The sequence below is a fragment of the Mustela nivalis genome, assembly GCF_964662115.1.
Source record: "Mustela nivalis genome assembly, chromosome: 13".
In the NCBI taxonomy this organism is placed as follows: Eukaryota; Metazoa; Chordata; class Mammalia; order Carnivora; family Mustelidae; genus Mustela; species Mustela nivalis.
Window position 1 is genome coordinate 8,380,293 of NC_139032.1, and position 23,334 is coordinate 8,403,626.

General features: G+C 48.0%; 1 protein-coding gene across 1 annotated transcript in view; it reads right to left on the reverse strand.

Annotated features, from left to right (window-relative positions):
* Window positions 1–4,906: 4,906 nt before the first annotated feature.
* The window catches only part of LOC309847255 (uncharacterized protein), a gene marked incomplete at its 3' end in the record, with an annotated part of 311,749 nt that continues 293,321 nt past the window's right edge, over window positions 4,907–23,334 (reverse strand). The window contains exon 5 of the mRNA XM_082697197.1: window positions 4,907–5,042. Coding sequence (XP_082553323.1) covers window positions 4,907–5,042 — 136 coding nt within the window. The remainder of the gene's footprint in view (window positions 5,043–23,334) is intronic.

The window sequence follows — 23,334 nt, forward strand, 5'->3', positions numbered from 1 at the left end:
TCCCAGGGAAGGGATGACAAAGAATGAGGAAGCTCCCTTGTTGAAAGCTCGGGCGAAGGGCGGAGAGAAAGAGGGAAAACGCGGAAAATGACGAGAGTAGAAAGAAGCGGGGTTCAGAGCGTAGACATCAAGTGCTGTACTGTCTCTAGAGAGAGATTTATTGACCAGAGAGGTGCCCAGAGTGGGCACGCAAATATCCGCCGCTCCATTTCTTCCTGCCTTAATTCCCTCTCCACCTGAAAGCAGTCGAATTCTAAGAATGTCTCTCGCACCAAGGTCTTCAGATTCAAGCAGAGTTTCTGAACGTGAGAAATGTTCTCAGTGAGTGGGGTACTGGGTCAGTGGGACAGGAGAAATTGGGAATGGAGGTGATGGCATTCTGTGGTTGTTACAATGACAGGGGAGCTTCCTGGGAATTGACATGGGTTCTGACAAGAAAGCAGTGCCTTGCCCTCCCCTCCCAAATGGGGACAGTCCCTCCTCCACACCCTATTGCTACAAACACGCCGTGTGGGTCCCCAAGACAAGGAGCATTTATGGTTTTCTGAGATCCCTTGACAGTGACTCTTTAGGACCGGCTGGGTTTGTAGTAGGTGTTCAATTAAGGCTGGTGAAAAAAAGTTCCGTATCCCTACAAAATTGCATGTGATGTGAATTTCTGTGGCTCTACCACTGACTTCCCATTGACATACATTTTAATTTCAGAGTCGCTTTATCTCCACTTCTGACTGACTCTTAATTGGCTGTGGTTCCTAGCACTGAGAAGGCTTAGTTATTAAAATGGAACCCTGCAGGGAATCCATTTGTAAAGCGATAAATCCTTTTATAGTGTGAATAATCACCCATTAATTGATCTGGTTTGTAAATTTGAATTTTCGTATGCTGCATTTTTTTCCCCCTTAAGTGTGGGCACAACTACGGTCTCTTTACTATAATCTCAGAGTTCCAGAAGGGTCGAGCATGGATGGCAGTTTTTCTGTTTCACAGCTGAGTCCTTTCTGGTAACTTCCAGACTTTCCCTTCTATTAACTTGTCTTACAAAACATCTGGACCAAGTCTATTTAAATAACGATCTGTTGCTTATGAAAGTATTGGTCCGTTCACTTTGTTTTAAAAAACAGTCGAGGAAGTATTTGTCACCGGGGGGTCTCTGGGCCACTCACTGCACATTTTAAAATAGTATTCGTTCTGGGGCACCTGGGTGACTCAGTGGGTTAAAGCCTCTGCCTTCAGTTCAGGTCTTGATCCCAGGGTCCTGGGATCAAGCCCCACATCGGGCTCTCTGCTTGGCAGGGAGCCTGCTTCTTCCTCTCTCTCTGCCTGCCTCTCTGCCTACTTGTGATCTCTGTCTGTCCAATAAATAAACAAAATTAAAAAAAAAAGATTTAAAATGGTATCGGTTCCTACACGTCTCACTTTCATAGAGAAAGGCTATCTCCCAACCTTCATCACTGATGAAACAGAGTCCCAGAAGGGCCCACGGGACATGACCACGTAAGTGTCTGTGGCAGACGTGCCAACGGAATTTAGATCACTTCCTCTTCCATCAAGGAGCTGCCTCTTGACTGAAGGATGTTTTCTGAGTTCTGTGGACCCTGTCTTCAGGACGGCGTCCCGCGACTGACATGACGCTGTTCTGAGCAACGGTGGCCGAGCCAGTCACTCCAGAGAGTGTGTAGGGCCCATTCCAACGAATGCCATCCCTAGCTTATTTTCCAGAAAGGAGCTCTGTTACACTAGGCTTTCTGCGGGTCAACTCCTGTTCGATAATATTTTGCCTTGCTGCTCTGGGTATTCCAACAGCTCATGCAGAAAGGACAGGATTAGCCTCATCATAGATGATGATGGAGGATACAAGTGAGTGTGGGACATTATTACCAATTGTCATAGAGGGAACATTTAGCCTGGTGTTCAGTCCATGATGCCTGTCGTGTAGGTTATGACAAAAAGAATCTTAAACGGTCCGAAGATACCGGTTTCTCAAGTAATAGTTCCGTAGGGGTCTCGGGTAACATTAATTAATATTTAGCATAACTGCAGCAAGGTTTTTACTTAAGGTTGCTAGGGCACGCTTTTTTTTTTTTTTTAATTCCCATTTCTGCCTCCCCCGCCCCCACCCCTTTTCAGATTGACACGGGAATCACGCTCTATATTTTCCTTCTATTATTCTGTCCTCGGACTTATTAATCCATCATTTTATTTGGCCCTGCTTTTCAAATGTTAGATACGAGTGGTGATATTTGTCTTGGCTAGCAAAATACACGGGATGTGAGGATTCACTCCGATTGCGTCTTTCTTAGGTTCTTGTATGTCTCCGGGAGAAACCCGGGAGACGGGCCTCTTTCTGACTTCCTTCCCCTCTGCCTAACCCCCTCCCTCTCCACCGGGGAGCCTGATCCTGAAAGCTGGTTAATCATTTCCCCATCCAGGAGGGCGGGAGAAGCGGGGAAGGGACCTTACCGGTTTATCAGAAAAACCTAAGCAGCCTCGCTCAGCCCAGTGGCCTCTCCACCCAAAGAGAGTGGGTTATAAGCAAGAGACAGTAACATTAAAAGCAATATTTCTGTCATGAGGCCTTCTCAGAGCTGTGAAACTAACCTGCTTGTATTTTTTTTTCCTACAGCCCCATAAAAGGGCTCACAGCCAGAAAGTACAAATCCCATAGGCTGCTATTATGCTGATGACAGTGAAGAAAGGGGGAAAATTGTTTCGTTGCTGAATTGCAGATATAATTATGACATTTTATATATTTTGCAGCCTGTACCAAAGAGTTGTATTAATATCTACTATGCCCTATAGCAGGAAAGAAGTTAGCGCCCTAATGCAGGGCGCTCTAGGTTCTGATTTTGCTCAGATTGAATCCCCCGGGCTATTTACTAATATGAATTTTGTGGTTAAAGGGAGATTCAAAGCAGGTGATAATGGCCGCATCTTTTGCAGGACCAGCTGATTCGTACAAATCATTTGTCCCGGCGCAGGGAGGGAAGCTAATTGCACTTGGACAATGTGTCTTTCACTGCCAAGATCTGCAGCCGAAGAAGTCTGCTTACTTCAGCCAAAGATGGATACAATGGGGCGTTGAGCAAAATTTAAATATGTAGCCAGAGCTCATAGGAGAAACGTTTGGGGGGTCAATTTGTGGGGCTTGCAAATCAGTGCAATTATGGTGGAAGAAGCTGAAACTTCTGTGAGTAAGGTCGCCCTGCAGACAAGTGTGTCTGTGTCTGTGTATGTGTGTGTGTGTGTGTGTGTGTGCGCGTGCACACGTGCGCGCGCGTGCTTGTGTGCGTTTGTGTGTTGCAAAAGGGTGTAAAAAGGAAAACCAGAACCAGAACCAAAACATCCATCATTACTTTCCAGTGTAGCTCAGACCACAAGGCTGGGGCTGGGGATCCAGTCCATACCTTATATTAAGAATTAAGTATTCCTGGTGAACAGTGAGCCAATAAATAAACAAACAACATTTTGGGAGATGCAGAATAGACAGGGAAATAAAATGTATAGTAATGAAATATTCATAACCCTGCATTTTATGGACCTCCAACACTGGTTCCGTGATTTACACTATTCCTGTATGTACTAGTACGGGATCTGCCGAACAATAATAACGATAACATTAGGATGCCGGCGGCTCAGTGTCCTGGCGAAGAGAGGACTCATCAGCATCGCCCGATCCCTGTGAACTCGAGGAAATAGAAGCACATCTAGGTGGTTGCTTCCCTGCACATTTTATGCTTGGCCCACGGAAATGGAGATGAGAAATGCAGTAATTATGAAAACGACGCGTGTCGGCACCCGACTCCATACAAATACCCACGTTATGTTCCCAGCTTGGGGTCGCTCAGGGGCGCTGGTACAGACCAGCTGCTCCCAAGAGAAAAGCAGGGGTTATTACATCACATGGAGAATCACCTTTCCAGAAAATCATGGCCCGCCTGGCCCCTCCATCCACAGTGCTGTGTTCTGAGCTTGGCGGGCTCCCCGCACAGGAAAGAGGGGCTCAGGATGGATCTGGCTCTTGCCCCTGCCGACTGCGGTCGGGCTCTGGTTGGGAGGGACGCAGAGCTGCAGAGTGAAACGGAGGAGAGGTAGATAAAAGCCTAGGCATCCTGCTTCAGAGACGGTCTCGAACCTTCCTGCTCTGTCTGTGCCTCCATTTGAGAGCCGCTTCAAGTCTTCTTTACCCTGTCCCAGGTTTTACAGGCACAGCTGGCCGGCCGCATGTCAGCGGTCCTGTGGCTGAGCCCTCCTGGCCGGGCCGAGTGCCCCCACCTTCACTGAGGGCTTAGATCGCGTGTGCGCCGGGCATATAAACTACAGTTTATAGATATATACACATATATACACGCAACGCTCCGTGAAAACCACCCGCTCACCTTTGCATTTCACCCACGTCTCCCACGCTCGCCAGGGGCCCCCCCATCCGTCACTGGGACCCTGTTCTCCGCACTCCCCACTTTGAAACGAACAAAGTCAATCAGCCATCAACTTGCCTCTAAAGCGTGAACCCCAACATCAGAATACACCCGCTAAACCTCCTACAGGCCACTGTGAATGATTCTCATTAAAATGTTAGCATTTATCTTTTGTTACGCACCTTGTCGTGGTAAGTCACCATCCCTGCCATGTTTTTAACGAGACAACACAGTAAGCCACGTTCCCTTCAGTGATATATATTAAGGTTTTGATGAAAACGAGTCCGTCAGCTTCAAGTTCTTATTAGCTATTCAGGACATACTTGATTCCCACACAATGACTAAACTTTTTGAGTGAATAGATCCATTACAGAGAGTCAGACACTACACTCATGCGAGTGACAAATACACACCACCAACAGAATATGTATACATTGATTTTTAAAGTATAAATTGTTTTTGATCTTTGCTAAGTCCTCTATTTCAGCTGATCAAAACCGGGAGTATAGTGATACACCAAGGGTAAGAATAATACGGTCTCTGTAAGTGTTGAAGACACGAGTCAGTGAATTTCGAGGTCCCAGTGAATTTTTCTTGCTTCTACATGGGCTGACGTCAGCTGTCACACTGTTACAAAAAAATTAAATGAAGTTAAGAGTGGCTTAGAAGGAATACTGAGCTTAATTAAAATACAATGTCTTTTTTTTTTTAATTTTATGTATTTGAGAGAGCACAAGCAGGGGAAGCCGCAGGCAGAGGAAGAGGGAGAAGCAGACTCCCTGCTGAGCAGGGAGCCCGATGTCAGGCTTGATCCCAGGACCCTGGGATCACGATTGGAGCCAAAGGCAAGCACTTAACTGACTGGGCCACCCAGGCGCCCTAAAACACAGTGTCTTATTGGGTCTCTTGGAAGTATACTTTCTTGTAGGACATCCCTTTATTTCTCTCTCTCTCTCTCTCTCTCTTTCTTTCGTCTTCCTTTCCTCCTCCTCCTCCTCCTTCTTTTTCTTCTTCTTCTTTTTGAAACATTCTGTGCCTTCCTTCTCTAAGTGCTGGGAGATTCTTTTACTTGTTATTTTCAAGCATATTTTCCTCTATCATCTACTAACGAACGCAGGTAGAACTGGGGAAGCCTTTGCTCAATTGCAATGGTACTTTCCAGAATTTTGTCAATGTGTGCCTGTATTATATATAATTTATATATCCATACATATACATATATCTCAGTATAGTGTGAAAGAATAGACAAGGTAATAAGCTTCTTGGAAGTGAAGTTCCAAGAAGCTGTTGCTTGATTCAGTCTTTTTTTTTTTTTTTTAAGGTTTTATTTATTCATTTTAGTGAGACGAGAGCCAGTGCAAACAAGGCGAGGAGCCGAGGGAGAGGGACGAGCAGACTCTGCACTGAGCACGGAGCCTGATGTGGGGCTCCATCCCAAGACCCTGAGATCATGACCTGAGCCGAAATCGAGTTGGACATCCAACCTATTGAGCCACCCAGGCACACCCCAGAGCATTTCCAAAGGAGAATATCTCAGAATATTTTGGATCACATAATTCCCAAGTGTTTTATAGATATTGACGACGTTCAAAGATTAAAAATGATGAAGGGTAAATAAATCATTAAAGGCGATGATAGGAACGATCACCTACCTTGGGAAACGAATGCCATGAGTTATCTCATTACTTATGAGAAGCAACCATTCGTGAATCCCGAGTATCACCTAAAACACAGACTCTCCAGTGGGGCAGCAGAATTGGTTCGACACCCATCACGTTCGACGGATGCTTCTGGTCACCCAGTCCTGCTAACCTGTTCATCAAGGCTCTCTACATTCCCTGAACATATCCCCTAAATCAGTCCTCAGATGGGACGAGCTTTATTCCAGAAAGGGAATACCAGCAGATCCCGGAACGAAGTTAAAAGGATAGTAAGTTACAAACCCTACCTTGTCCTTTTGTTTCCCTCCTGCTGGCGTCCTTCGAAATGTCTCACTCTGTAACATTTTGGTCTAAGTCGGATAAAACATACCTTCCCAGGGTTCTCTATTTGCTAATAGAAAAAGAGCCGAATCCTTGCCCCCGGACTTGCTGTGCTTTGACTTCAGGTGCGCTCACAATCAGCTTATCGCCGCAGTGCTGTGATGTGGGTCATAATTAAAAGATTTTACCACAGAAAATGACTGTGCTGTTTGTACATTCCTTTCATGTCCTTGAGGAAGAACGCCATCAATCACTTATTTGCCTTTTATATGAGTTTTTAAAGGCAGCCTAGTGAAAGAGAGGAAGCTAATGCCATAAAAGAGAGACTTCGTTTCAAGTCCTGGCTCTGGCCATTAGGAACTTGGTGAACTTGGACGAGTTACTTAATACTGTTGGGTCCTGGTTTCTTCAGCTGTGCAACGGGCCGGAACATCAGCCTTGCAGGGATCCCGTGGATTAAATTAAATAAGACATGGAAAGCAACAGATGTATAGGCCTGTATCTAATACTGTAGATCATTTTCTTCTCTTCTCTTCTTTCCTTCTACATTTCTATGGCCTTGAATATTATATCCCTCTGGGCAGGGATGGGAATCTCCCAGGCCCTACGTTAGGCCATGAGAAGTCCTGAGAATCAGGACATCGGGGAGCTCACTCTTGCTTCACCCTTTTCCCTTGGTGGAATCCATGAAGCATTTTCTGTTTCTCCATGAGAAGTCCTCCTCCCATAATCCATGCTAGCACTTTGCTTCTTTTCCTATTTGAGCCATAATTTAAGGGCATATTGTGGATTAGGTGGCACTCTCCAGGGCATCTGAACCTCCCTGGGCGGAGGGTGGGGGGGAGTCAGCTTTGCCCCTCCCATACACGATACCATCACGTTTGGGGTCCCCCAGATATTTGCTGGCTTGGATAGACAAGGCAATAAGGTGCTCTCCTGGACTTGGAAGGGTAAATTCACCGTCCTTCACCCTCTAGTTCATTATTCAGTCGGAGAATCAATCCAAAGATAGACTCTTCATCATGAAACTTGAAGAAAAAAATGCCCTCCACCCTCTGCTCCTATCAGGAGGCACCTCAAGGAAACTCCCTGGGTTTCTCCACTTCCCCACCCCCTTGAGGACGTCCGAGGGGAGGTGAAGCCTGATTTCCCCCTTCCCACCCTAAACGCTACCTTTTGTACAACCAGAAAAAAGATAAAGCCACAGTTTTCCATCTAATTATAGGTTTTATGGGATTCATATGTGGCCTTTGAAGAGTTGGTAAGGAAAAGCACGTAGCATCACCAACTATGGTGAAGACAGGACACAATCTGACTGTGTTTTCTCAAAGACCTTTGTAAAGCGGCTGTGAAGATATGACGACACAGCCATGCTCTTCCCGCGGAGGACGAGAAGGATCGCAGGTTTGGCTTCTGGCGAAGCTGGGAGATTAGGCCGTCTGACTACGAGGCTGCCCAGCCGCCCTCCTTTCAGGGAGAGGATCAAACTGAATAGACTTTAGACACTGTGAGAGCGTCAGGGGGGCTTATTCCCTCCTTTAACACACCTTGAACCGACAAACAAGGGTCACTGTCACAGAGCTGCCAGGACAAAGGGCCCCGGGGCCCCGGGCTGTGTTGTGCCCCTACCACTTGCTAACTGTGGTAGCAGAAAAAAGTTGTTTTACGATTTCCTCATTTATCGAGTAGGGAAAATGACAAGAGCCCACCTCACAGGGTTGTTGGGAGGACTGAACGTGTTATTACAGGCAAAACATTTCGATAAATATCCAGGCACACAGTAGACACTTGATACGTTTAGCCAAAAAGCAGTAATGAAACCCCCTAAACCTCAGTTTCCTTGCTACGCTCACTCTTTGTAGTCTCGCAAGCTCAGTGGGTGTCCTTCTGTCATCCAGCCATGCCAGTCAGCCATTTGTCCCCACTGGCCCGATGGATACAATTCATTCTGGAGCCCTGAATGCCGAGCCCAGACCCCTGCGGTCTCTGGCTCCCACAGAGCAAGTGCAAGGATGCCAGGGTCCCCTGACGTCCCAGAGCAGAGGTGCAGGTGCCAACTTGCTCTGCGGGTCCAGAGGAGGCTGAGAACGGATCCCAAGGGAGTCAAGATATGCAAATGATTTGGGTGGCGGGTGTTAAAATGAATGAGAGTTTGCTGGTCTTGGAACCCTTGTTCCATTAGGAAGAAAGGTATATAAGCAGACAGTTATGGTGGAGTGTGTATTGTCCCTTACAGAGGACTATGGGGACAACTTTACAGAGAGGGTGAACTGGGGTTTCAGAGAGCAGTGGGAGTTTCCTCAGCAGAAAAGAGGGCACAGAAAAGAGTTGTTCCATAAAGAAGGAATGAGGATGAGGGGATGAGGGGAAGCAGGCTTCTGCCGTTGGAGCCTCTGGGGCATGGCTTGACAAGAGGCAGGCTATTTAGGGCAGTGACAAAGGATGGAGCCAGAAAGTTTAGGCTGAGGACCGGAGGTAAAACTTGCATAGGTCACGCTCAAGATCATCACTGATGGGTTCCCCTAAGAGGCATCCAAGCCAAGAGATGCCATGATAATGTAATGAAGCACCTGTTTCTTACTGCATTCATGTTGAACACTCAAGGAGAAATCGTAATAACCAAGAATGATAACTAGCACAGACATGGTGGATTTGCTGTCAAATTCCCCTTGTATTGCTGATAATTACTCTGGTGCCTTGAACCAATCGCTGCAAGTCTCTGAAGCTCATTTTCATCAGGGTTGTTGGGAGGTTTGAATGAGATAATATATGTTAGTACTCTGTGAAATTTAAAGCAACAGGGAGCCACGCCATATTAAAAGATAAGCCCATTTTAAATCCTTTTGGAATGAAGAAGGCATAAATCCAATGGCGTGTCACAGCCCCTCTTACCAGCCCCCCACGTGAATGCTGGAATCCCTGGAGGACGAGGAGGGCCAGTTCTTCCTACCCTCCTTCATCTTTATTTAGGGACGACAACTACCATGTAGGGGCTGTTAGGAGGTGGGGAGGCAATTTACATCCCAGGCAGTGGTGGGCAACCACCAAGAGGACAGTTCTTAGAATCCGATGTCTTGTTTTGACACCTAGCTTATTTTTTTAAAGTATCCTTTGCAATTTAGCTAATCTAAGTCTCAACTTGCCTCTCTGTAAAGTGGAATAAATAGTAATAATAATAATAATAATAAATATTCATTTCATCAGATTGTTTTCAAGATTAAATGTGGCAACACAATAAAGTGCTCAGATGAGTGCCGTGTTCATCATGGGCATCTAGTACATCTGTCATCGTCTGTGAATTTGTAAAAATTTAAAAACCCTGAAATTTAAATTGCTGGTGAATCATGTGCCGCTGATCCCTAACTGGTAAAAGGCACCCTTAAAATATATGCAGTTCCAAGGCTCCTATTTTTCCTCCCAATATCATGCTGCCTCTCCAGATCACAGACCCCCAACACAAAAGCACAGCCCTAGTATGAAAATGAGGAATTGAAAGTGAGTGGAGATGATATTTCTAGAGTGTCTGTCAAGTTTAACAAAATGTGCAAAAGTAAACAAGCAGTACCAAGACCTGAAGGTGAGCTGCATATTTAAAATTCTTCCTTTTTAATAATCTAAGCTGTTATTATCAGCGGATAAGAAAACACTAATTTAAAAAAAAACTGCATACGACGTTTTTTTTCTTACCCCGATGCATTTTTACCTCTAATGCAATGTACATAGCATAAATAAGTAATGTAATCAAGTTTATCTTTGGAAGAAAAAGTTAATAATCTTACTGGAGAGTTGGAAATAAATGGTGCTCTTATTGCATTTATTACAAATCACACAGAGCAAACCCGCACCACCTGAATCTAGGTATCATTTGCATATCTTGAATCCCTTGGGATCCGTGCTCAGCCTCCACTGGACCCGCAGAGCAAGTTGGCACCTGCACCTCTGCTTTGGGACGTCAGGGGGCCCTGGCATCCTTGCACTTGCCCTGTGGGAGCCAGAGACCGCAGGGGGCTGGGCTCGGCATTCAGGGCTCCAGAATGAATTGTATCCATCGGGCCAGTGGGGACAAATGGCTGACTGGCATGGCTGGATGACAGAAGGACACCCACTGAGCTTGCGAGACTACAAAGAGTGAGCTGTATGTAAAGAGGAGAGAGGAGGGAGGCATGGACCGGAGAGCAGATGGACAGACAGACATCACAGGGAAGAGAGGAGAGGAAAAGGAGGCCATGTGGGTCCCTGAGCAACCTCTGCTGGGTCCTGCAGCTGGGGGAGTTTCTGCAGGTCAAGTCCAGCGAACGGCACAGTGTGGCTTGGGGATGCTGATGACACCCCCACAGCCTCCGTTTCCTGGGTTCTGTGCTTCCTCTTCCACACTGGGAATGCAGGATTGCTAAACTGGAGCAATCTGGAGGGCCCTTTCCTTTTAGTCCTGTGCCCAGGAACCATGTCTACACTGCTTATTCTGAGCGTGGCCTAAGCTCCTGCCATGAGCTCTGAGTTCCTTCTCCTGACTTCTCTTCTCACCCATTATCCCCGCCCCAGTACCTTCAATAGCTCTATCGGCACTGCCCCCCCAAATCCAAGACACACCAAAAACACCCTCCTTCCCGTCCACCCTAACACCCCCACGTGGCTGCCAGCCCTCCTTGGGGGGGGGTCTTCTAAGACGCCTATTCTCTGTCCTCCTGAGAGTCGCCTCTCCCCCCACTCCTTCCTCCTCTGCACAGCTGCTTATCGTGGCATTTCCACGGGGGTATCGCCCCAGCCTGCCTTCCCTCCTGTCTCCGGGTCACAGTCCATGAGCCGCTTCCGGAACGTGGATGTCTTTTTCCTCTTTGCATTCCTGTGCCTATTGCTGAGCCTGGGGCTTGATCGTGCTCGAGGTGCCATGGGCTTTGTTGCATACGTGTTGTATAAAGTTTCTGTGGCGGAGACAAGGAGTCCTGAAGTCCACAGTTGGCAAGCGGGAGAGGCAGGAGAGGCTGATGGTGGGTGCAGTCCTAGTCCAAGCCCAAGGGCCTGACAACTGGGACAGTTGATGGTGTAGGTTCCAGACCAAGTCCGAGTCTGAAGGCAGGAGATTGATGTCCCCGCTTGGACACAGTCAGGCAGAGGGAGAGAGAGAGAGTTTTCTCCTATTCAGCCTTTTCATTCTGTTCAGGCCTTCAGAGCACTAGATGGGGCCCACTCGCGCAGGGGAGGGCACTCTGCTTTACTCAGTCTGCGATTCAAATGCTGAATCAGTAGAAACACTCTCAGGGACACCCCCAGAAGGTTTAGCAAATATCTGGGCGTCCGGGGGTCCGGTCAAGCTGACACATAAAACGAACTATCACACGGGTCCGCCCTATTCAGCGCCCACGGTCGTTCTAGCTGCTTCAGGAAAACATCAGCATCGCAGCTCTTAGAAATTCCTCCCTTCTGTTTTTGCACTTAACTTTCTGCTCTCGGGGATAGAAAACCTGATTCTGGCTTTCCTCTCTTGTTCTGTGTCTCCTGAATTCTTTACTAGACTTCTTTACGAACACTGCAAACTCCTCTTTTCCCGCACTCTTCATCATGCCTGCCTTGGATTTGGAACAGAGGAGGCGCTCCAAAAATAATTATGCAATTGGATTAGACTGAAATATAATACATATGACCACTGAGTTATCAGACATTAGCGACATTGTACCAGATTGCTGGTTATGGACCCCCAAACCCACTGTCCTCCTTTCATGAGAGAGAGGACTCCTAAAATGGGGGGCCGTGGCCATGTCTTCTGGCCGCATCTCAGGGACTGGGAAAGGTGTGGTGAACATGGCGTGGTCATCACTGCACAGAGCTTACGATTCTAGTAAAGAACTCTGCTTGCTCGTGGGCCCAGGGCAACAAGGGAGGCTGTTGATGGGTCTTCGGTCATGCAGTACGGACAGGAAACGCTGGAGGGACCTCGGGAAGGGAGGGATGTCTGTATGCTCTGGTGCTAATGTTTGTTCAGCTTCCTTTGCAGCTAGGGGCGATGGGTCCCGTGAATACGCGCTGGCCACCGAGACGTAGGCAGACAGCTGGGTGCTGTATGGGTTTTACTTTTTCCATTCCTTCTTCTGACCGCCAGGGTCCCAGACAGGATACCGGAGCCCCAGCAGCGAGCTTGAGGATGGAAGCTCCGTGCTAGGAATGGTAAAGCAGAAGGATAGAAGGGGTCTTGCGTCTTTGTACTGCTGCCCTAGCAGCCCTGGACGGCTCATTTCTGGGCGTCTTTCACATGAAAGAATAGAACTTGGTGGTTTTAAACCTCTTTTATTTTGGTTTTCTATTTTATGCAGTGGAACATAATCCTCGCTAAAACACAGACAAATTAACACTTGCAAAAGAATTGGAGGGAAGTACTGTCTGAAATAAAGGCAAATATTCTTTCAGTTTTTTTTAAAAAAAGGCATTTTTACTCATAGCCCAGAAACAAGGGAGCTACTATCATCAGATGTATTTGGTATCACTAATATAAAATATATCCCTTTTATTCATTTCTCTCCCATCATGACGAATCTTTCAGTGATGTGGGGCTTTAGCTTGTCTTTCCACACAAGGACGATTTTCCTGTAAATTAGAGCAAAAGGAAAAAAGCCTTGTAAATCATCTCTCTCACTTAACTTGCCCATTGTCCTCTCTCTGCAGGAAACCCAGAGGTTGCAGAGGAAAATGGCTGGTGGAGATGCAGCGGAAACAACTCGGTTTAGAAATGAGGTGAGAATAAGGGAAATTAATGTCACCGCAGACCTTCCTTTCTTTTCCCCCCTTCTTCACAAACTTGAAATTGGGGGAATCATTGAGAGGCGTCTTTGTTTTAAATGAGCCCAAGACAAGGATGTCTCTTCCTGAGGATCACATTAAATGAAGAGGAAAGAGAAGGGGACTCAGAGGATGAATAAAAAAAAAAAAAAAATCCCACCCACTTCCGTCTCCCCCAACACAAGGGCTCCTTGGCTGTGGGACTTTTAGAGAAACGCTCAACTCCCTCAGTCTTTCCTAATCTCAAAAAGGCTTTCAGAATAAGGACATCAAAGTATCATCTCGCGCTTCTCAAGTTCTGCTGTTCTCCCTCAAGAAGAGCCACAATGAATGAACCCCATCGAATCTTTTGCGATGGGACAAATTCTAAAGCTCAAACCAGTACGATTTAGGGAGCAAACAGGCCTTCTTTGTAATAAAACAAAATGGCGCAGACCAAAAGTAGACCTTAGCATGAGCTGTCAGGACGCAGACGCAACAGCGTGTTAGCATCAGGAAGAAATGATGGCGACAAAATCTGGACGACTCCCTTTCGGGATGGTCCCCTCACATGGTCGTCGAATCAGGGCCGGCCCTTGTCTAGAAGCTCAGTTGTACTGGGAAAACCAGTACGATTTAGGGAGCAAACAGGCCTTCTTTGTAATAAAACAAAATGGCGCAGACCAAAAGTAGACCTTAGCATGAGCTGTCAGGACGCAGACGCAACAGCGTGTTAGCATCAGGAAGAAATGATGGCGACGAAATCTGGACGACTCCCTTTCGGGATGGTCCCCTCACATGGTTGTCGAATCAGGGCCGGCCCTTGTCTAGAAGCTCAGTTGTACTGGGAAAACCAGTACGATTTAGGGAGCAAACAGGCCTTCTTTGTAATAAAACAAAATGGCGCAGACCAAAAGTAGACCTTAGCATGAGCTGTCAGGACGCAGACGCAACAGCGTGTTAGCATCAGGAAGAAATGATGGCGACGAAATCTGGACGACTCCCTTTCGGGATGGTCCCCTCACATGGTCGTCGAATCAGGGCCGGCCCTTGTCTAGAAGCTCAGTTGTACTGGGAGCCAGAAGCTTTGGTTTCTCTCCACAAGGGACTCTCCACAGCCGCTTCACAGCACAGGGGCCGGCTTCCAGGAGCTGGTGTTCCAAGGGGGAGAAGCAAAAGCACACGGCATTTTGATGCCCTAGTGTCGGAAGCCATGTAGCTCTCCACTGACCGTACTCAGTATTTCACACGTTCACAGATATCCCCCCAGGCTCACGAGAAAGGGGCCCGGGCCGGCCCAGTTCTGTGAGAGACACGGCAAGGCCACACTGTAAGAACACCAAGGCGGATGTCTGAAGAGACTGTGGTCTCCATCTTGGGAAAATACAGACTCCACAACAGGAAAAAGAAGTTCGCAGTAGGGAAAGTGGGCGTTCTCCCCTCACCGGGTCAGCCTGAAAGCTAATGTACCCGAACCAGCTCTTACAACATCTGGGAAGAGCCTGGAAAGAGACAAGAGTCCACTCCCACGGCCCCTTAGCACCATGAGCTGTCCAGGAGTCCTTGGGTGACCCAAACTATGAACGACACAGAGTCACAAAGGGATTTCCAGCTACCACCCCTGTCAACACCCTGCAGCCACTGTGCTTTTACTAAGAAGGAGGTGGTTTGGGGGAAACTGTGCTGTTCTGTACACTGCCCACTGAGAGGAACGACAATTCCAAACCGGGGTTTCCATGGCAGTGGGCCTCCAACTCAGGGCCTCCCTGTCATGGCTACTGTAGGGCCCGGGGGGGTAGGGAGAGCTCGCTGGGCAGGCCGGGTCTCTCCGCCAGCAGGGCCTGGTGCCTGCACTAGAGCGACAGGGCAGAACTGGAGCCTCCGCAGTCCTCACGGAGCTACGACACGCTGTGTTTAGGGTAGAGAGAGAGAGAAAGACGGAGAGAGAGTGTTTCCTGCCCCAGCCCCCTGCTCGGAGCCTCACTCTGTTATCCGGGTACCCGAGTGGCCCTGCTGGCATCTTTGTGTCTCACAGAGCCCCTCGTGAAAACAGTCTCCTCAGCGTCCACAGACAACCTCTCTCCACAGGGCTCAGATGAGAATCCAGGGAAGCCAACTTCTCAAAAATAGATGCCAGTGGGCTGCCTGCCCCACCGAGTCATTGGACATTTCCAGACATGCCTGATTCCCAGCTGAGAACACGAATTAGGCTCAGACTTGAATCCTTGCTACATCGCTCAGCGAGCCCAGCACACCATAGAGCTTTCTCCCATGCTGACTCTGTGAGGTACGTAGGGTAGATATTAGTATGGCTTTCACTTTTCTATTTTTTTTTTTAGGATTTTATTTTTATTCACTTTACAGAGCGAGAGAGCGCATGCGTTTGTACATGAGTGAGGGGAGGGGCAGAGGGAAAGGGAGAGAATCTCAAGCGGGCATCCTATTGAGTGCGGAACCTGAGTTGGGGCTCGATCCCACAACCCGTGAGATCATGACCTGAGCCGACACCAGGAGGCGACACTTAATCGGCTGAGCCACTCATGTGCTCCTGGCTCCCATATTTCATATGTGTGTGTGACTCAAGCTGAGATGGGGCCACTGATCTCCGCTCGGGTCTTGGTGTCCCAGTCTTGAGTTTGGGCCCTGCTTTGGGCGCCATGCTGGGTGTGGAGCCTACTTTCAAAAAAAAAAAAAAGATTCAGATGGAACGTTTCAGTGGAGGACTTTGAATAGCAAGTCTGGAACTCTCCTTGGAGTCACTCCTTAATGACAGGTCACCAAGCTTGGCCTGGATGCTCCAGGCAGTGAGACACATTTTCCTGTCTGTGCTCACAGCACGCTGGTCGGTTGTCACATTTATCGCATTTTATGGCACCACTTTAAATGTCATTCTTCCCCACTAACTGCCTCTTGTGCCGGCAGAGTGCCTGGCATGGAGGAGACACTTGATAAACATGTCTTGGGGGAATGAACATGAGTCTCTTCATGTGTCCCAAGTGGGGGTCCGTCCTCCTGGCCCAGAGGGTGTTCAGAAGTGGGGGAGCGTTTGTGGATGTCACAACACTGGGGAGTGAGGCTCCTAGTCTGTAGTGACCAGGGCCAGGAATATGGGACGTCTTGCCACCTGTCAGGCAGCCCCGTACAAAGAGGGATTCTGCCCCAAATGCCAGTCACTCCTCTGCCGAGAGGAACTGCAAAGTTGCTAGAATGGCAGCCTCTCAAGGCTCCGGGCTTGGCCTAGGAACACCTTGGTTACCTGTGACCCGGCTCTGTGAGTTTTGCAATTCACATGGAGGCTGTGCTCTCTTCCCAACCCCCATCATGGGTTCCTGAGATAACATATGTCAAGGGCCCAGGCAAGTACTGGGTTTGGCTCCTTCCCAGCTGTCTCCGGGGAATGAGAACCCTCGCTTGTCAGCGGATCAGTCTGGCCTACGGTATGACTCAACAGAAAGGGATTTTGCATGCAGGCCTCGTGTCCCAGAATCTGCCCTCGTGAAATGCAGAGAGCATTACGGTAGGCACACTGCCGGATTGTTCGGAGGATCTGATGACATGAATATGTAAAGTTTGAACGGATTGGCGCCTGGCTTGGGAAACAGTTGACGCGACGCGCGATCAGCAGAGATCCAAGAAAAGCGGGGCTCTCGCTGGGACACGGAGGCAGCTGACCAGATCGTTGTCTCTCTTCTTCCCAAAATCAAGTGAGATTTCTTCAGCGAGTTCCCCCGCATCCTCGACTTCCTGCAGATTAGGCAGATTTCCTGCAGGGGACATGCTTCCTGACTTCCCGTTCCATTCCCACCACTGCAGGGGGGAGGGGCTGCTCGGGGCAAAACCATCCCTGAGTCACCTGCTTCGCTCAGTGCCTCTGCACCCTTCCGATTCGCACTGGTGAGTGTATTTACTTTCCACCTGTTTCTTATTAGAGAACATATGTCATAGCAACATAGAAAAATGTTGATAAAAATAGAAAAACCACAATCCTAACCCATCGCAACTCTTTAAAAAATTGCCTTCCGATGCTTTTCTGTAAGCGTGCTTTTATGGAGTTGCTATCATAAGGCGCATAGTATTTTGATTTCTACTCCATCTGATCTGTACTGTATATTTTCGACGTGTGTATGTAGGTTGCGTGATTATTTTGTCTGATGGCGGTAAAATTTTCATTGCCTTAATAGGTCCTCGCATCTCGCCGGGCGTGGAGCTTGTCCTCAAAGGTAGTGCTGTGGTAAACACCTACAAAGGGTTTTTTAGTAGTGCTAAAATATTTCACAGAATTAATTCCTAGTACTTTAGCTACAGAGTCAAAACAGTGTGAACATTGTGATTCTTGCTCTCTATTTTCTTATTACATTCCGGAAAGGACTGTACCAGTTTACAGTGCCTTTAGAAGTGTACAAGGATCTAATTTCACTGCCGCCTTGGGCTGGATCTTTTTTTTTTTTTTTTTTTTTAATTTAACAGGTGTAAAATGATACAAATGAAAGTTAATTTGCATTTATTTGATTAGTATCAAGCATGATTATTTTCCATATGTTTTATTTTCTCTATTTTCTTTTTTGTGAATATTCACATAATCAACCTTCTCCCCAAGCACAGCCAAGTGTTGTTGCAAAAACGAACAGAAGGTTTGTTGCAGGACCTCTAACAATACAGTCTTCTAGCTTAACTTCCTTTCCGACACACCTCCTTCTCCGAAGGGGGTTAGCTTTTTCTAACTTTCAATTTAAATAGTTCTAAGTATTGCACGTGAAATGGATGAGACGCAACTCTCTGTAGTATCATGCAGTATTCTATCTGTAGTCAGCATCGGTAAGTGTCTGGAATTTAACACGGGAGTATGTAGAAATCCCCGTGGATTCTAAGGATTTCCATGATTTCTAACCAGCAGGCGAAGGTAAATAGGAGAATTCTTCATTCCTTCACTCATTTATTCAACAGATATTTAGAGAGGGCCTAGAATACACTGGACTCCAGAACAGACCGTTGGCCTCTAAAAATGAAGAGCACATAGGCCTGGGGCAGTCAAGGTCAAGTGCAGGAGAGAGTTGAGCAGCGTAATTACGACGGACCGTGAGAAAGGCTGCATGGGCAGAACGGGGAGTGCTCATTTTTTTTTTGTTTAGAGTAAGCTCGGGGCCCAATATAGAGCTTAAACTCATGACCCCGAGATTCAAAATCACGTGCTCTATCCACTGAGCCAGCCAGGTGTCCCAGGGAGTGCTCGTTTTGGAAGGCTTCATGGAAGAGGAGACATTTGAGCCCGGACTTGAAAGAGGAGTAAGATTCTGCCAAAAAGAGGATGGAGGAATAGAGGTGGAGAAGAAATTCTGGGTGTCGCAGAAGAGCAGGCACCAGGCACGAAACTCAGGAATGACAACACGATCGTAGTGAGAAGTTAAGCTTCTGGGATATATGGTGTGTTGGGCAGAAACAGAGCCAGACAGATAAAGTGGGATTAGATTTTATGTCAAACCAAGGGGGCTGTTCTTTATCTTCTGCGAAGCTTGGGTAGAAAAGGGAGTTGGGAGGTTTATAAGCAAGAGGGTGACATGATCAGGGTTATTCTTTAAAAAAATGTCTTCTAAGATTGTTTCTAGAAAATTCCCAAGTATCATTCCTCATCTCAAAGCTGGAACCGACTGTGTGAAATTGGGGATTGTGTTTTGGGGCCTTCACCACTTTGCCTTGACCCCATTGTTGAGCTCTTCCTCTATTTGCCTCGGATATCCAAAAACTTGGAAACCTAGAATATACTCATTTTTAAACAGTACAATAATTTCATTTTCAAATGATGTTTTCCTTCAAAATCCAACATCTTCTCAGGTGAAGGAGCACTATCCGTAAACAATGGCGTTCAACTGTGAATGTGAAACAACATGTAATAAATACCGTGTCCTGGCTCGGGTGATACGGGCTCACGATCTCAGCTGAGATATCACAGGTCTTGGAGCAGAGGGAGAGAAAACATGGTGGCACCAAGGACGGCTCCTATGGCTTCTGTTCAGACACAGCCCAATCGCTTCCGCTCGTATCCAATCGGTCAAAGCAAGTCGTGTTCTTGTGTTCTGAGTTCATTATGCTTCCTCTCGAGGGAAGGTGCCAGAAGTCACGTGGATGAGTGATGTACACAGAGAAACGGTATGCTCATGCAGTACATAGACCAGTATCCATATCTAGATACGTATCACCAGTAGTAAGATAGGTCTTAACAAGTTTTTGAGAACTGCAGTCAGGGGCTAGCCATTTTCCACTTCCTCTTGGCTAAAGGCCCTCAACTTGCCACCCCTGCTCTGTATTTTGAGGTTCTGATCCTTGCAAAACAGGCCTCACCGGCTTCTTTGATTTTATTTAGGTTTGCCCAAGGGTAGGTTCTGGCAGGAGATTGGAGGATGCGGAGAGGGGGGAAGCCTAGGTATTTCTCCCCTTCTCTCTCTGAGCTTCTGGTAGCGTCCCTGGGCATGGCTGTGCCCCCTCCGTAGCTCCAGCAACCTCCAGGCCACCCTCGCTGGTGGCCCCCGCTGCCTGCGAGCAGTTTCCACCTTCTCTCTGTCCATCCAGCCCCAGGGATGAGAGCGGGCTCTTACAGTTCCTGATTTCCAGTCGCCTCACTGTTTGCTCCTTGGCTCTTTAAACGTCTTTGTAACCGTTCCCCATATTAAATCCCCTCCATGAATGACCCGGTGTGGGTTCTATTTGCCGGGTGGAACCCTGCATAATTCAGGCTCCATTCTGTCCTCCAAATTAGTTACCCTTCTTAAACCTGTCTAGTGGCTGGAAGCTTCAGTCATTTTTACTCCAAAGGTAAATTTAATAGAGTCGGCTGTGGCTACTTCAGAAAATGTGGTTAAGCTCCTCTAAACCTCATATCCCAAGATGTCCCAAGGTGAGGCCTCTGGCTTTCTGTTCTAGGCTTCGTGGGTCTGGGCACCAGGGAAGATTTTAAATATTTGCAGAATAAATATTTAAAAATATTTACAAGTTCCCATCTCCTTAAAAAACACAGCAGAGCAGAATAAGATGGGGGGAATTTCTGTGAGCGCCCGCGAACGAGTGATCAGTCCAGCTTCCATCCCTCAAAAAACAGGATAAACTTCTTGTGTGTGTGACTAAGGCATGTTATCTTCATGCAGGTGTGGGTATGGACATACATACATATATACCTATGCACACAGACACGTCACATTTATAAATTTATACATTCATATGCACACACATATATGATATGACCATTTTTAAAGGACTGTGGCTATGCATGGTCTTCAAGGGGTTTATTTAAAGCAGTTTAGAAGGTTATGATCAAAGCCCAAGGAGGATTCATTTAAAAACTCTTACGCTTTGTATCAAATTTCTATTGATGCCTTTGAAACGATAATGGAAGCAAATTTTAAATTTGGAAGGGAGGAGACAGAGACGCTGAAGAGAAAAGATTTGCTGGCATCCAGGCAGAAGGATAGCTTTTTGCCAATATGTAGTGAGTGAATGGGCAAATGGCAGCCGCAGAGACGGCGGCATCACGTGACGCTTCCCCGGAATTAACGAGGGGATTTGGCTCCGAGAGCTACAAGGGAGAGGAGCAGAAAGAACTTGGTTTCTAGGGAACAGTTTGCTCATCCTGCCTCGGTCTGCTCCTGGTCTAAAACACCAGCAGGCACGGCTGCTGCCGGGAAGGCCTGGCGGTGGGAGGGCTGCCGAGTGTTCTGTTAGGGTCCCCAGGGACCGCCGAGGACCTTCTCTGGGGTGGGGGGGGGGGCTGTCATCCCTGGGGCAGGCCAGGCCGGCACACAGGAGCTGGGCGGTCATTAGGGTTTTCTGAGTCCAAATGATAGCAGGTTCCTGGGAGGGCTGTTTGCCGAGGAGAATGTCGTGGCCCCGAGTCCCTGATGTGCCTTTGAGCGAACTTCAGAGGCAGACGGACCTGAATGCAAGCCCCTGCTCAGCCATGTGCTCGCTGCGTGAGCGGCAGCACGTTATGCAATGTTTCGAACCACTATCTCTGCCTTCCCCAAAATGGGCAGGGACATATATATATATATATATTCCATAGCTAGGTCTGTCTATCAATCTATCTGTATGGTTCATAGGAAGCACTCGATGCACCACTTTTATCACTGATATTAATAGCCGTTATTCGTATGGTCATTTTTGTAAAATACTCACAGCCACTTTGTAATATAATCATGTGTCCCTGGTTTCCTCCGAGGCTCCCGGGACGCTCCTCTCAGGTTTTCTCACTCCACAGACTGAGATGCTGAAGCCCGGAGGGGGACAGCCGAATTAGACAGCGGGTGAGGGGGACACCCCGAGCCGTAAGCCTGTCCTGCGATCCCCGTGCCCTTTTGTCATGCCCTTCCTGCTGAACTCGGAAGGCCAACAGACGGCACACTCGCCCTGCCCACGCCCGTTACAGCCACGTGCCCAGCAGCAGCGGCAGGACGCGTCAACACAGATCTTTCTCCTTCGTTTCATTTACTCCCTGCCTCCTCCCGCCTCTTGTTTTCACACCGCAGGCTTAAAGCTTTTCTGTCTTGAATCTTCTTCTCTGCTCATCTTCCTTCAAGTGCTTTGACATTCTGTGCCTTTTGGTTTCTCTATTTTTTTGAATTCACTCCACAAACGTTGATGGAGGATTTCCGAGGTGTCCGACCCGGGGGAACAAATGTGTGTGATAAATCCGAGGGGCTCACAGCTTCTGGATGGGACGGATCTGCAGACCAGCATGACAGGGCCTCTGCTCCAGAGGGGAACAGAAGACCACGGGACGCCCTGTGTCTGCCCCCACAGTGAGCAGTATGGCTCAGGAGTCCCTGGCCCGGCCCAGGGATGGGCTTCTCCCCTTCCTCCATTCGTGCCCTTGGGGGAACAGACTGAAAAGGCCCATTGCAAACTCCTCCTTTGTAAAGGCGGAGACTTAGGAGCACCTGCCTCAGAGGGAGGGTGGGACTTCCCTAAGAAAACTTTTAAGAATTAAATATTGAACAGTGTTTACACGTTGTCATCTCCCTTTAAATCCAGAGCTGGTCACAGCAAGGGCCGGACTGCCTCTGGGAGCACATGGCATTCACTCAAAGCGATTTCTTATTTCCTTAAGAGGGAGGGTAAACAGATTACTCGTTACGGAAGAGCCGGGGTTGAGATCATTGACGAAAAAGGATCAGGATCTTTCCACTTTCTGCAGCCGAAGCAAAAAACCCTCGTGGTGCTGCTGCACACCCGAGCGGTGACCGCTGTCCGATCGGGGGAGGCCGCAGGACGGGCCCTGGGGGTGCTCGGGGACGGCCTGGATCTGGAGGGCGGGGAGCCCGAGCGGTGGGGATGAGCGAAGCCTGCGCAAATCCAGCATCTTCCAACCTGTGTGGTCCAGCCGTGGGCTGAACAAAGAGCCGCGGACGTGGAGGGAGAGCTTTGAACGGCGCCAGGACTGCCAGCGTCCGTGGGCGGGAAAATGGTCTGCTCAGGGAAGACGCGATTCCTCTCCGGCATCCATTCCTCCTAGGGAGCACGGAGGTCTGAAACCCTGAGCACATCTCCCTAGGCGAGGGCCGTTTCCTGGGCAAGAGGAGCTTATCACTTTCCATTCAGCTCCCAGCTCATAGAGAAGTTCCTGAAGCAAAAGCTAACGCACACTGGGAAGGGGGAAAAAAAAAAAAAAGAGAGAGAGAGAGAGAGAGAAAGAAAGAAAGAAAAGGAAAGGAAAACACGGTAGCCGGAACAAAACACAAGGGTTCCCTGCCCTACTCTAGGGCTTGGAAAAATGAACTATTTGGTAAAAGGATGCTGAATTAATTCTTCAGCAGGCACCACACTTGTGGGTTTTAGCCAGGGGGGCATCTAAACTATGCTAATCTGTGTGAATCTTACAGTCCTTTGTGTGTATATGTGCGTGTTGTGTGCACGCTTCTGTGTACTCACGTGTGTGTGTGTGTGTGTATGTGTGTTCGTGTTGGGGGGTGGTTTAAAGGGGACCGCTGCAGCTCAGACAGGGTGGGAACTCGTTTTCATTTGGAATCAGACACATTCAGAGCTGGATAAAATGAAAAACTTTATTCAGCATTTTCTGAAAGAAGCCATCCGAGGTCTCCTTTCTCAGAATCGAGGACCACAAATGCCACTGAAGTCACACGGGCTGTGTAGGCGCACACACATATGTAATTTTTAATGTCCCCCACATGACCAGAATGGAT